The following is a 14,545-nucleotide window of genomic DNA, read 5'->3' on the forward strand; positions in this document are numbered from 1 at the left end:
CAGTTATAAGAAGGGTTACAGGGTTCACATTGTGTTCACGTCAGATTTCTGCAGCCTGTCTGGGGATTCAAACTGACAAACTGCCACCATGCAGGAATTTTCTCTAGAAGTAGAAAACTTAAAATAAGCCCATCCTTGTTCTTTATGTTTGGCATAGTTGCTGCTCAGGAAATAAACAGGAAATGCTGTTCATTGTCACTACCTACTGAACTGGAATTTGTGCTGGACAACTGCCGATTGGAATTTTAGTTTAACACAATTTCTCAGAGGCAAAGCTGCTCTGGAGGCAGAAATAATCTGATTAAGTCTGAGTTAAATTTCAATGGGCGAAGCCAAACAACACAGTTTTTCTGGCTAAGAAATGTTAGACTGAAGCCCAGTGAAAAAGGGAGGTAAGAGAGGAGGAAGCTAGCACTGTGAAGTCTAGCGCTCTTGCTACTAACTGAATAAATGCAATCTAGCCATACTGAGTTAGCGAGGTTAGCTAGTTAGCCTAGCTGACCTTCCAAGTTCAAACTAGCCACACTAGCCTATAGCTATCTAGGTACGCTAGTTAGCTAGCTGCTGACCTTCCAAGATCATGAATGCCATGGTCATGATGGATGAATGGAAAAAAAACAAGTCAGTGCCATTTAGATTTTTTATTTATATTTTGACCTTGTTCCTTCTTTGTCATTCAATTTGTCAGCTGGTTAACTTCCGCTCTGAAAAACTGTGGTTCTTTGGCTCCGCCCATTTAAGTTTAACTTAACCAATGAGATTATTTGTGCCTCTGAGAAACGTTTGTATGACTAAAACTGCTGGACAACTGACAACACTCTACATAGATTACATAGAAATGTGTAGACTCATTTTTTGCACTGCAGAGCATTTGCCTGTAGGTACAGACATTTAGGCAGTAGAGCTAGTATACAGTACAGTAGTACACAGCATCTAATGTAACTATCCCTTGTGCTGTTTTGATGATCTCTGATGCAGAAACCTAGCTTGGATGTTAGATGAAGGGGATGGGAGAGAGCGGGTGTGTCATTTGGGCTGTCTAGCGGGAACCTGCCTTCACAGATGTTTGGTTAAATTAGTCCCACAACACACCTTCAGAAGGCTTAACAGCAAGCGCTGGCATCCCTCATACTGCTGTGTACTTTCTTTACACGCAGTACAAGCTTTCATTCGCTGTCAAATTTTACTCCACTTGGTTTCTTCAGCTCTGGGGGGTTGAGGGCTTGTTTCTGCTTGGTTTCCTCATGACAAGAGTGCTTGTAAGTTTCAATGATCCTGGATCCCGGGGTGAGAGCGAATTTACTCAGTTTGGGTCCTGGGCTGAGGAAAGGTCAACAGCCCCTCCTGTGCACTCCTGCAGAGTGAAGTTCTCAATTAGACTACCTACAAGTAATCACTTGCTTTGAATATAATTTGATGTGATTAACGCCGATGCCTCTCAAGCATTCAATCAGTTCCCTCAGAGCCTGATTTGATTAACACGCTCAAAGGCATCAACATACAGAGAAACTTTTGTCCATTTTGAAATGGAAATGAAAGGTTTTGTTGGTTATTTTTTTGCTTGCGATGGTACAAGTCTCATTCACTATAATGCGGAATATATAATATATCTATAAGGGAAATTTCCATGGCTGTATCCTCTTTGAATATTGACACACCCCTAGTAAAAGTGACATAATTGCATTGACATAATTTTGCAGTGACAATCTTGTCTATCTATCTATCTATCTATCTATCTATCTATCTATCTATCTATCTATCTTTTTCTCTCATTGAAAGGTCTTGAATGAAAGTCTACATAGCAGAAGAGCGACAGATTTACAGCATCCTTCAGATGTAGGCTACATAAATTCAGTGTTGATGAAACCATCTGACAGAGTGGAGAGAGAGAGAAAGACAGAGAGAGAGAGAGAGAGAGAGAGCAGGTGGTAGAAAAGTCTGATGGGAGAGTTGTTGCTTTCTCTCTCTCTCTCTCTCAAGCAATCAGTCAGTTCCTTTTGAGTTTGATTTCATGTGATTAACACGCTTCACATCGCAGAGACATCTTTGCTCTAGTATACATACTGCAGTATTATTAAAAGGTTTGAAGTACATTTTCAGCAGGTGTTGAAACAGTCAGGTGTGGTGGTTGATGCCTTTCTCTCTCTCTCTCTCTCTCTCTCTCTCTCTCTCCCCCTCTCTCTCATCTAAAGACTTACATCTGCTCTCCCACTTGCGTCACGGCGGTGATTTACTGCAACGCAACGCAGAAAGAGCTGCCAGGACACACACACACACACACACACACATACACACGTTTGTTTTACTATACTTGTGAGGACCTTTTATTATATCTACATTCATTCCCTGCCTAACCTAAACATAATTCTAACCTTAACCCCAATCCCTTAACCCTTATCTTAACGTAAACCTAGTCCTAGTTTTGATTTAAAAGGAAAAATCTACCCTAAACACTTTAGGATTGCCAAACAGCTTTTGGCAATGCAATTCCTCGGTCCATTTTGTTGTTTGCTGGTATATTTTATACTGGCCAAATATAGACAATGTGACGTCATGTTGAGATATTTCCAGTGCAGATACAATGGAGGTTGTTAGCTATAACATCAACGGTAAACATCAGGTTTTGTTGTCAGTCCCTCAAAATCAAAGAGCAAGGGCTTCTTTCTAGACTCACCATTTTGCACCGACGTTCAACAATCAGAGAGAAATCTATCATACAAGAGGCAGAGAGACCAATTTCTCCACCGGCAGTAGCTTCAATAGACCAGAATGCAATGCAATGTTGTGTTTTGAATAAAGGGTGCGGCTCTCGCTTTTTCTCAGCTGGCAATGATAGCTAGTGCCAGGTAAAAGCACATTGAATATGCTTGTGATGACTGTGATGACTACTGACTTGAAAAAGTGGTTGTAAATTCTTCCTCTTGCAGTAATCACAAATATATTCATTGCTTTTACTTATTTGCTTTACAAGTTATTGAGGATGGGAAAACGAATAACCACAGAATATCCAATATTCAATATCAAGCTAACTTTACTTTGGTCACATAGAACCCATAGCTGAAATTACATTAAACAAATTCACACTCAGGGTTTGTCGAAAGGCATTCTGGGAAACGTAGGAAATCTCTAACTGAAGCAGAAGTAGATGAGGCAGGTTGAGGGAAAGTGGGTACACCAAAAAAGTTCATTACAAAATAACTAATTAATTAATTGCACTGAACATCACAGATTGACTATAACAAAAAGATCTGAGGGTGGAGTTTTCCTTTAAAGAGGCATTAAGTAATCTAAGACCTTTATCGACCTCTACTGGCGACCAGAATTACAACATTGATGCAGCTTATCTCCTCCTACACAAGTCTCTGACACTCATACTGGTTCTCGCAAGGGCAGAAGTACAAGAACACACACACACACACACACACACACACACACACACACACAAACATAAATCTGAGCAGAATGTGAGCAAGTGGCGTGGGTTAACATTGTTTACTGGTCTAAACATTCATGTATTAACACCAGATTGTCAAGGCACATGCAGTTTTCTTTTCTCCCCTTAATTCTCTCTTTAGCCAATGCTTCTCATTTGTACAACAGATTTGTCCCTTTCATATGACCTACAAAGCTGCTTCGCTTCATTCAACACCCTTCCTCTTCCCCTCTCTCTCTCTCTCCCTCTCTCTCTCTCTCTCTCTCTCTCTCTCTCTCCCTCTCTCTCTCTCTCTCTCTCCCTCTCTCTCTCTCTCTCTCTGACAGAGAGAGAAGGATCATTATCATCCCTGGAGAATTAGACGCACACTGACAAGATGACCCTGGCAGGTAAATGCAGCGACAGCACAGACTTGTATACTTCATAGCTTCCCTTCCCTTTACTGTAGATTAAATACTATAATTGATTCTCTTAACTCTGCAGTATTGTTTACCAAAATGCTATACACATTGTTCTCATTATGGGAATTATGGGAAATTATGTACAAATTCATTATCGTAACCACTGCTCTTGTCATTATTGTCATTATCATAATAACTCATTTTCACTAAAAAGGAGAATAACATCATCTGTCCGGTAATGCAAGTTCATCATTCAATATGAATCTGAGTCACCGCAATGTCAAGCATAACAACACAAGCGTGTGTGTGTGTGTGTGTGTGTGTGTGTGTGTGTGTCGTCAGCCTACAAAGAGAAGGTGAAGGAGCTCCCCCTGGTGTCTCTGTTCTGCTCCTGCCTGAACCCGCAGACTGCAGACAAACCGACATACAAGGCAGAAGGTAAAAAAAATTCATTCATTCATTGTCGGCTGTTGTTTGAAAAAAAAGTTCAAATTTACTTTTACTTAAAAGTTTACATGGTTGTTTAGGTGCAGATGGACTTTCATGACCCAGTGTCCATGAAAACCATTCAAAAATCTGTTGTATAATTGTATAATTTAAAAAAAATGCATGAAAATAAATCAACAAATAAAGGTGTTTTTCATAATTTCTGAAAATGTTTTGGAGGAGCAACAACAACAAAAAAAGATCCTAACTTATCTTGACTTAATATCAAATCATTTTTTGTTGTACCTTCATGTTTTTGGAAATGATATATTGAGGGAATTGATTTTGAGAGTGAATACTACTGCTGACAGCAAAACACAATATTACACATAACATAATAGCAAGTTAAATATGAAAAAAACGTCAGTGTCAGCGCATATAGTGGACCTTTCATTTTAAATTGCTGTACATTTATCCAACAATTTAACACAGCATTTTACAGATGTGGCCATTGTGCAAACCTTGCGTTTTTTTAAATGATTGCTGCTGCTCACTTCTGCTGTTGTGTTGCTCCGCTCCCAAGAGGAAATTGAAAAATTGGAAAATGCAGCACAGATGGACCCTGGGGGGCTTTTATAAGGGCTTCACTTTTTGTTGTGTCCTATTTATTTCTCCTGCCTCAAGAGAAGAACAGACAACAATTTACAATATTGGTACTAACTGACACTCAGACTAAACAGGACCTCCTATATAGTGCAGAAGAGACAGAGGAAGGCATACAGTTAGACAGGAGATCACACAGAAACAACCCGGATGGTGATTCAATTCATGTATATTCGTATATTGGGTGAGCAGTGGGGGAAGGCTCTCTTTTTACCCTGTTTAACATGGGTAGTGGAAAGTAGAAAGATAAGCAAATGTGCAATAAAATATATAATAAATAAAGTATTAAAGGAAAAATTCACCCTAAAAAACTAAAAAACAAACAGCTATTGATGATATACCTTGCATTTCTTGTTTGGTGGTTTATTTTTCATATTACCACAATTAACTAGACAAATGTAGATGATGTGACGTCATGTTGAGCTATTTCCTGCGCAGCTACAATGGAGTTTAATAGCAGAAACATTTTAAACTATCTAAAACATAAACGGTAAACGTCAGGTTTTGGTGTCAGCTCCTCAGAATCAAAGAACAAGGGCTTCTTTCTAGACTCACCATTTTGCACAGATGCTCAACAGTCATACAGGGAGAAATCCATCATAGAATAGACCATAATGCAATGCACAAGACATGTTGCATTTCGAGTAAGGGTCATGCCCTTTACTCAAAATCTCGCTTGAAACTGGAATAGCTCTTGCTCTCTTGCTCTTATTATGCTATTACTATCGCTCTCTCCACCTACACATATAGCCTACAACCGAATGCAACAAGTTCTCGTTTACATACTTTGTGGGTTGTTGAAAGTCATTCTGGGAAATGTAGGAAATCACTAACTGAAGTAGAAGTGGACGAGGCAAGTTGAGGGAAAGTGGGTTCACCAGAAAAGTAAACTACAACACTTCACCACAATATAACTCCTGGAATGCATATGAACATCACAGATTGATGATATATAACATTGTAAGAGCAAGGGTGGATTTGTTTTATTTAATAAAAAATTCATAATAAATAATCTAAACTTGGACATGACCCAACGCAGATGCGGTGGACCTGGGCTGGTGCGTCATCAAAGACGTGGAGGTGATCGAGCTGAACAAGCGGGCATCGGGCCAGGCCTTCGAGGTCATCCTCAAGCCCCCGTCGTTTGACGGCGTGCCGGAGCTCAACACCGCCATGCCGCAGCGCCGCGACCCCTCGCTGGAGGAGATCCAGAAGAAACTGGAGGCTGCCGAGGAGAGGAGAAAGGTGAGGGGAGGAGGGAGAGGGATGGCAGGGAGGAGAGGTGGGAGAGAGGGTGGGAGTGGATGAAGAGGGAGGGAGAAAGGGAGGAAAGCAGGGAGAGCAGGAGGGAGGGAGGGAAGATGAAAACAGGGACATGAAGCTAGAGGGAAGGTCAATCATGCAAAAACACTCACAATGGCTCATATTCATCAAGCAGAGAGGATGGTGGAGAGGGAGGGAGGGAGGGAGGGAAGGAAGGAGGGGAGAAAGGGAAGGAAAGACAAATTATAGCTGACCCAGTGGTTAGAGAATGTGTCCTGTAAATGTGATGATACACAGGCAAGTTTTTAGGGCAAATATTTTCTCACTGAAAGCAGTGTTCAAATCAGTTTGAAATCCAGCCAAGCTTGATCGGAGATAAAGCTTTGCTGGCAAGGTTTCAATATCAACCAACCAGAGACAAGGAAATTGGTCATAGTAAACACAACTAGGAAATAATAGCTGTGATTCTTCTTATATAACCTTTAATCTTGCTAGCGAGTTGTTGGATGCCAGAGCCTATAATACACATATTATAACCTTGATAAAATTATTAAATTATTACATTTTCAGTAGAAAAGAGGAGGCCAACATGACAGTGATGGCAGCAGGATGTTATATCATCCATTTTCACTCTTCCAACTGTCAAATCTGTCAGTTACCATTGCCTTCTTTGCCCATAGGTCATGCTCATTGCCCATTGCTGGGAAATTTTGCCCCAAATTTGCCCTGGTTTTTTATCGATGAGAGGTTTGTGACTAATTGCAACAGTAATCATCTTTGACTCGAATCCTCTCTATCGCCCTCTAGTGCCAGGAGGCCGAGCTGCTGAAGCACCTGGCGGAGAAGAGGGAGCATGAGCGCGAGGTGATCCAGAAAGCCTTCGAGGAGAACAACAACTTCATCAAGAACGCCAAGGAGAAGCTGGAGCAGAAGATGGAGGCCAACAAGGAGAACAGGGAGGCGCTGCTGGCCGCCATGCTGGAGAGGCTGCAAGAGAAGGTAGCCAACCATTTGGTTCATTTGATTATCTCTATCTATTCTAGAGAGCGTTTTTCTGGTGTTTTTCTAGACTCATAGAGGTTTATACAGTGTTTTTCTCAACTCAGGTTTTCAAGCTTAAAGGAAAGATCCACCCTAAAACACTTAAACACTGTTAAAGAAACAGCTATTGGTGATGCACCTTGCATTCCTGGGTCCATTTTGTTGTTTGATGGTGTATTTTTCTTATTTCCATGGATAACTGGCCACATTTAGACAATGTGATGTCATATTGAGAGTTTAATAAGGGAGAAATTTTCAGTGATCTAAATCATCAGCATTAAACGTCAGGTTTTGGTCTCAATCCCTCAGAATCAAAGAGCAAGGGCTTCTTTCTAGACTCACCATTTTGCACCGACGTTCAACAATCATACAGGGAGAAATCCATCGTAGAAGAGGCAGAGAAACCAATTTCTCCACCGACAGCAGCCTCAATAGACCAGAATGCAATGCAGCCACAAGACATGTTGCATTTTGAGTAAAGGCCATGACGCTCGCTCTCTTGGTCTTACTGTCGCTGTCGTCATCGCTCTCTCCACCTACACATACAGTAAGTCCATGCAGGCACATTCTCTGGGGGTTGCTGAAAGGCATTCTGGGAAATATAGGAAACAACAGTAGACAAGACAGGTTTAGGGAAAGTGGGTACACCAAAAAGGTAACAATTCATCGCAAAATAATAAATCCTGGAATGCATTGAACATCAGAAATTGATGATATCTGAAGGAAGAGTATCTGAGTGTGGAATTTTCCTTTAAAGCTGAATTGACATTATAAACCACTGTAAACTTGTTGTATATGTTATTTCAAATACAATGAATAACTATATGCAGCTGCAAATATGTGGCAACCATGCAAGCAATTGGCAACATTTTGGAGTCAAATCGCTTCTAATTATATGACTGATATGATATGAATGATAAGAGCTTGGACTATTTATAGTATGCTTTACAATTCTTACATGTTTCTGTGATCAGGTGTCACAATTTTTGATCCACGCTGTTTAATTCTGACTGAAATTGAATGTTTTCTTGAGTGCAAATGGGATCTGCCTCCTGTGAAAACTTCAGTATCATAAACTAATCATGAATATTATATAAGGTGGAATAGAGTTTTTAGATCTCCTGTTTCTGGATCATTCCCCTGTTCAAATCTTTATGAATAGTCTCTGAGTTGTTGCTTTGTTCTGCTCAGGTCTCTGGGTGCCGCCTCATTAATGCTAATATATTCATGAATGCAAATGATACTGATGTTGCCGTGTCTCTGTGTTTGTCTGGCAGGACAAACACGCGGAAGAAGTGAGGAAGAACAAGGAAATGAAGGAGGAAGCCTGCCGGTAGACGAGTGGAGTGAGGGAGCGGAGGAGGAAGAGTCGTGAAAGAAAAAAAAAATGGAAATGAAAACAGTGCAGGAAAAAAAAAAAGAACTCAAAAGCAACTCAAAACGAGGGGAAAAGGCAGGTTTTCATATTTGATGTATGCTGTGACGATTCTGAACAAGCTGTACAAACTTTAAGCAACTCTTGATGTTGAAAATTCAAAAACAAAAATCTTTTTCTCTTTTTTCTAAGGAGGGGAGGGGGGGAAGGGGTTTATTGGCAACAAAACAAAATGTTTCATTTAAGATTTTTAAAAGAGGGGAGCCTGTGTTTGTTTGGAGGGAAGTGAAAGCTGCATCAAAGCAGGAGGAGGTAAAAAATGTTAAATTACGGCTCCCTTGTTTCTGTAATTCTGGTTCAGTCAGACAGCAACAAATGCTAATATACGGTACATTAGCAGTGTCATACAAAACACTACTGATATGAGAAAGTGAGGGAGACTGAGCATTGGTTTTCTCTCTATTTCTCTCTATCTATTCTAGGCCTGTTGGCAGCAACGGAGCAGCTTTCATGAATGTGGTTGTTTTGTTTCTGTCCAATTAAACTGTAATTATGGAAAAGGGAGGAACCGTAATCTAAATTGTTACCCAGAACGATGGTTGTTTGTGTGGAGTGATGAAGATTCGAAAGTAGGTATGATGTGCATGAGGAACTGGACACAGATCTAGTTAGAAGCCCTATTCTGTCATAACCAATAAGAGTCATAACCAGAAGTCTCAGGCCTCTTCAGCCTCTGATTCACAGGGTACTTTCCAGTCAACACACACACACAAAAACACACACACACACACGCGCGCGCATACGCCATCTCCGAATCCAAATTAAAAATTGATTACCTAAGTTCCACTGCTCTCACGCTAATTCTTTGCTGCGCCGTTTTTCAGATCGTACGATCTATCTAGGGACGCCAAACACTGCGTGTGTTAAAAATCTCAGTAAATCTCAGTAAATGGTTCACGAATGTCAAATGAAGAATCGGGCTGTTTATTTTGTTTTTTTGTTTTTTCACAGTGCGCTGCCGTGAAGTAAGAGAAAAACACACCGTAAGCTTGAAAAAAAACTAGGAGCTCTGCTGTATTCTGCCATTTACAGAAACTCTGTGAACTTTTAGATCATAACTGTAGTGTAGAACTAGATCAATAACATACATTTGAGTCTCTTAGATGTAGAGCACTGACTGCACTCTTATTTCATTAAGCACAACTCAAAAGCACATACATAAGTACAGTGAAGATATATATATATAGACGACGATAACAACAGATCAAACGGAGGCAAAAATGTTAAATTACATGGATTCAGATGTTAGACAAAGGTTTTGAAGGAAAGTGCTTGGGTTTTCTGACTAGCCAGTGGCTGCACTTTGCTTTGGCATGTGTCACTGTACTCTGATTGTCTAATTTGTGATTGTCAAAGGAATTTGAATGAACCAAACCCGCAAAATGAGTAAACAGAGAGCTGAAATTCGCTTGAGTTTTTGAGTCATACTGACTTGATTGTGATGTCCAAAATGTTTGCACTGTAATCGGGGGAGTAGTAACATGGGGTTTGTACTTGCTGTAACTGTGTGTTGCTGTATATCTTAAAGGCTGGATTGATTGTATCTATTTGGCATGGTCAGTAAAAACAGCTTGATTTAACTCACTACTTTGCTCTGGCTCTCGTTATTTCTCACCTTGTAGCCGTATACACTTAACTTACACTAGAACACATACAAACACACACACGCACACAAACACACACACACACACACACACATTCACACACGCTGACAACACACAAAACTGGTTAGATTTTGCCTGATATAAACATATATCCATTGGTATTTTTCTGTTTTATTATTATGTTTTATTTGCTTAGCCAAGTACATCCATGACACATCAGCTTTTCACACTCTAATGTATTAACATAATTTTTACATCACTTTTATAAGTTAGGCACATATGGATATACAGTGTGCACTTATGCAGTAACTAAATGAGCTGGAATAAGATATTTCATCAACATCACATATAAATTCCCCAGCCAAACATATTTAAAACAAATAAATTATACAATGCACAAGGTTGAACCATTAAATAATTTGCATTCTATTTTTTATAAGTCTGATTAGTCAATCTAAATCTTTTTTCATAGCCTGATTAGACATTAAAGTTGACATAAAAATATGAATAATGCATTTCAAAGTGCTATAATACAATAAACAAGGGCAGGACTAATAAAACATGGGATTAAAAATGTAAGCAAAATAAGATCCAAATTAAAACCTGCCAAATATATATTACTATACCACATACGTATATATATCTTTCCACCAATCCAAGAAAACACAAACATCCACCTTCAACTGTCCTAAGAGAATGACGAACTGACCTGAATTGTATTACAATACAAAGCATCCGACAACTGTTTATACCGCTGCCTGTCCCTTCATTCATTCAGCGCTGGCCCACTGCAGCAAATTCAAAACTCAAACTGAATTCAAAACTCTTCCCCGCATCACTACTGTGGCACAACACTGGGCCTCACACAGGTGCAGCCCACTGGGATGGTCTCCGTCCCCAGTCTGAAGGCATACTTCCTCCCCTTCCTCCCTCCCTTGTTGTTATTCCTCCCCTCTTTTTGGACTCTGTGGGATGGGATGGGAAAATCAGTCAAGGCTGCAGACACTCAGATGATGCTCAGTGTGTTATTGTGTGTAAATTTTGATGAATTGCACTGGACTTGAAAGGGGATGAACTGAACTGAACTGAACTGAACTCATTCAGATTAATTAAATTCTGTGCCATTCCATTCAGTTAACTACAATGAAACCAACCATTGATTTTTTTTAATATGCTAAAGCATTTATACTATTTGCCCCTACATACATACACAGCAAGAAAACTGCCACTGCTGTATGTGAAATAAATATATTTCTCCCAAATTTTAGGTGTTTAGCATTGAGCATCAGAGCAAATGATCTACCAGGGACACATGTATGTATGATTCTGGTATCTATGTTCTCATTACTTAACAGGTAAGCTGACCAATGTTAAATCTCACAGAAACTTGGTGTATTTCTTTAAACAATTTTACCGGTACAACTTGCATTGTAAACAAAACTAGGAGCAAAACAAAATCAGAGCCATTACTTGCTTCTATAGGAGAAACTCTGGAGTGATTTATTATTTTATATCTGACCTGTGGAGGACCAGGACTTGGTAGTAGATAGGTTTGGCCTCCAGGCTCAGGTCCTCTCCCCCTCCCTGCAGGCTCAGACAGCCGGAGGTCAGACAGTGAGCATGGGAGATCCGGCTGGGGAACCGAGACTCCACACAGGAGTCTCTGGAGAGAGAGAGAGAGAGAGGTTGGGAGAAAGGGAGGGGAAAAGAGAGAGACAAAGAAAAGTGTCAGACTAGTCCATGTACTGTATCATTGTATAGATTCTCTAAAATGTATCAAGCATGGCTCCAGAACATTTCCATTACAGGTGTATTAATAAGAACCTTATTAATTAACCTATCAAGGGCCATTTTGGATTTTAGCATCAGTCTACAGGAGCTTCAGGTCATTACTACATACTGGCGGGTCCTCACATGATGGGAGCAGTAATACATTTTAATGAGTTTGTGTCCCTGGATGAGAGACCACATTTCCTGTTGGGATACCAGGCTGAAAAAGTTGAAGAATCTCCGATGAAAGAATTACGGAAAGCACACGATTCAGTGCTGATGTGACAGTATCTGTGTAATAATCAGCTGGCTTGTAGTAAGAGAGTGAACCGGATCTACAGACCTATAAGACATGCATTATTTTGCCAGTCAATTAAAAGCTTCATAAATAAATAAAATAGACTTTCAAGACTGATGTCAAAATCAGAAAATAATCAGTTTCAACTTCAATAAATTCAATCATTCCATACAAATTCAGAAAACAGAATTTATATTCAGTCGTCTGGTGGAACAAATCTCATCACTTTCAATCTAAGTCATTTACACAAACACAAGATCTCAAGTCAAGACTTTAGAAACCTTTACAAGTACAAGTCAAGTCAAGTCTCAAGTCTTCTCTTCACGCATCAAGTCAAGTCTCGAGCAATTAAAATGGTGACTTGAGTCTGACTTCAGTCCAAGTCATGCGACTCACTGATTAACGAACCATAAAGAACAATAAAGGTTGTCATATCACACAGCAATGCCTCACCTGTACGTCCAGGGTGAGAGAGACATGTTGGCAATAGTTGAGGCAGACATGCCGGTGATGTGTGGCTGCAGTTTGGTATCCAGGATCAGTTTCACTGTCCTGTCCTTCTGTCCGGTTCTCTGCCCCAACTTCACCGAAACCGCCTGTCCCGTCCTGGATCCATGCAGCAGCGTCACCAGGCCCAGCAGCAACAAAGATCTGAATGCCTATACTCAAGAAACCAGACAGGGCATTACTTTCTTACTGCGATTTTAAGACATAAAGAAACCAGCAAGAACTCCCACACTGATAATAAAGGAAGAAATACAAAAGAGGCTATAACTGATGCAAAAAATAGAACTTGAGGATAGGCTTTGTTTTTGTGTACTTTTTTGTTTTATTGCACTTTTTCATAACTTTTGTGCTTTAGCAAATATAATGTTAGTCCTTTTTTGCATCAGTTGGCCTCTTTTGGGTTTCTTCCTAATTTATCAGCGTGCAAGATCTTGTTGGTTTCTTTTCATTCATGACTTTTGAACCCACACATTTGAGAAAAAAAAACCTAAATTACAGGACTTGTCCTTGAACCGTAGACATCTCCCACTTGCTCCCCAATTTTAAGACACATGAGAATTTGAGCTGTATCAAGTCAAATGTAGCATTGCATGCCAACTCACATCATATACTCATATCCTGTGAAGACATCAGAAAGTTAAACAAAAGCAAAAGCGACCCAACTCACCAACAGCATGGTTCTGCAGTCTCGTCCGCACCCAAAACTTTACTGTGGAACTCTCCTGCAGTTTGATTCTGTCTTCGTTGTAGCTGGGTTTATATGCAGGCAGACTGTGTTGGTGTGCGTTGGCAGGGCCTGTGGTACATTTCCGCTGTGCCTGCCACTGATTTTAAAACAAGATAACATTTTTGATCCTGTCTCTGTGGTTACGTTTCTTTCTTTTTCTTTCCCTCTATCTCACTATCAATCTTTTTCTCTGTATCACCTATCTATGTAAGCTTTTTTCTTTCTATCTTGCTTTTTGTCATCATATTGTAACATACAACTCTGACATATAAAGGGTGTAAAGAGTAGAAAAGCCCTAGCAGAGCAAAACAAATCCATATATCTATGTTACTGTAACCGCATACTCAAGACCCAGGACTATGGATTTAATGTAAAATATCCTTAAATATCTTTAATCTTTAATTTTGCATCAAGTCCATAGTCCTGGGTCAGTCACATAGATATGTGTAATTTTTGCTCTACTGATGCTCTTCTTGCAGTTATCAGCATCTCTTGACTTACATGCTGTGCACAAGACTTTTTCTTCTCCTAGAAAAGCCCTCTTAGACACTAAGAAAAATGACAATATGATGATCTGGTTGTTTGTTAACTTATGAACTTTCTTACTTCCTCTTGAGTGTTTATACTCTCCTGAAGTGCTTTCATTTCACTTGACCCCATTTTGACTTATCGTAAAACATGATGACACCTCCATACACTTGTTGACCTGTTACATCCTGTCATAAGGTGGGAAAATGTATCTTGGACCTGGCAGACAGAAGCAACACTTGGTGCTTTTGTGATTTAAGAAAAAAGTAAAGTCCTTAAGTTCATAGGTGCTCATTGGAAACAGGAACCGGATCTGTGGAAAACAACTGAGATAGTCGCACTAAGACTGAAAACCTCCAGTGAGCAGAAAGTAAACTCTTGAGCTGTGTCCACAAAGTCCAAAGTCTCTACATCCAATAAGGAGGGAAGAGTCTTAAAGCGTTCATTCT

General features: G+C 39.9%; 2 protein-coding genes across 2 annotated transcripts; one reads left to right on the top strand and one right to left on the bottom strand.

Moving 5' to 3' along the window:
• Positions 1-3,809: 3,809 nt before the first annotated feature.
• Positions 3,810-8,654, top strand: stmn4 (stathmin-like 4). The gene is made up of 5 exons (XM_071914229.2): positions 3,810-3,822; positions 4,177-4,272; positions 5,963-6,168; positions 6,994-7,185; positions 8,505-8,654. The coding sequence occupies exons 1-5, from the start codon at positions 3,810-3,812 to the stop codon at positions 8,562-8,564; spliced, it is 567 nt and encodes a 188-aa protein (XP_071770330.1). The 3' UTR covers positions 8,565-8,654.
• A 1,946-nt stretch (positions 8,655-10,600) lies between these two features.
• On the bottom strand, positions 10,601-13,557 carry il17a/f3 (interleukin 17a/f3). The gene is made up of 4 exons (XM_071914250.2): positions 13,509-13,557; positions 12,788-12,993; positions 11,786-11,929; positions 10,601-11,231 (listed from the first exon to the last, which is right to left on the bottom strand). Exons 1-4 carry the CDS (start codon positions 13,515-13,517, stop codon positions 11,105-11,107), a joined length of 486 nt encoding a protein of 161 aa, XP_071770351.2. The 5' UTR covers positions 13,518-13,557; the 3' UTR covers positions 10,601-11,104.
• Between the last annotated feature and the right edge of the window lie 988 nt (positions 13,558-14,545).

Source organism: Centroberyx gerrardi, chromosome 18, assembly GCF_048128805.1.
Source record: "Centroberyx gerrardi isolate f3 chromosome 18, fCenGer3.hap1.cur.20231027, whole genome shotgun sequence".
Taxonomy (NCBI): Eukaryota; Metazoa; Chordata; class Actinopteri; order Beryciformes; family Berycidae; genus Centroberyx; species Centroberyx gerrardi.

Coding starts and splice junctions, on each gene's coding strand:
- stmn4 (XM_071914229.2), top strand. Junction 4,273..5,962: donor ACCGACATACAAGGCAGAAG/GTAAAAAAAATT, acceptor GACCCAACGCAG/ATGCGGTGGACCTGGGCTGG. Junction 7,186..8,504: donor TGGAGAGGCTGCAAGAGAAG/GTAGCCAACCAT, acceptor TTTGTCTGGCAG/GACAAACACGCGGAAGAAGT.
- il17a/f3 (XM_071914250.2), bottom strand. Junction 11,930..12,787: donor CTCTCACCCTGGACGTACAG/GTGAGGCATTGC, acceptor CTCTCTCTCCAG/AGACTCCTGTGTGGAGTCTC. Junction 11,232..11,785: donor CAAGTCCTGGTCCTCCACAG/GTCAGATATAAA, acceptor CCCATCCCACAG/AGTCCAAAAAGAGGGGAGGA.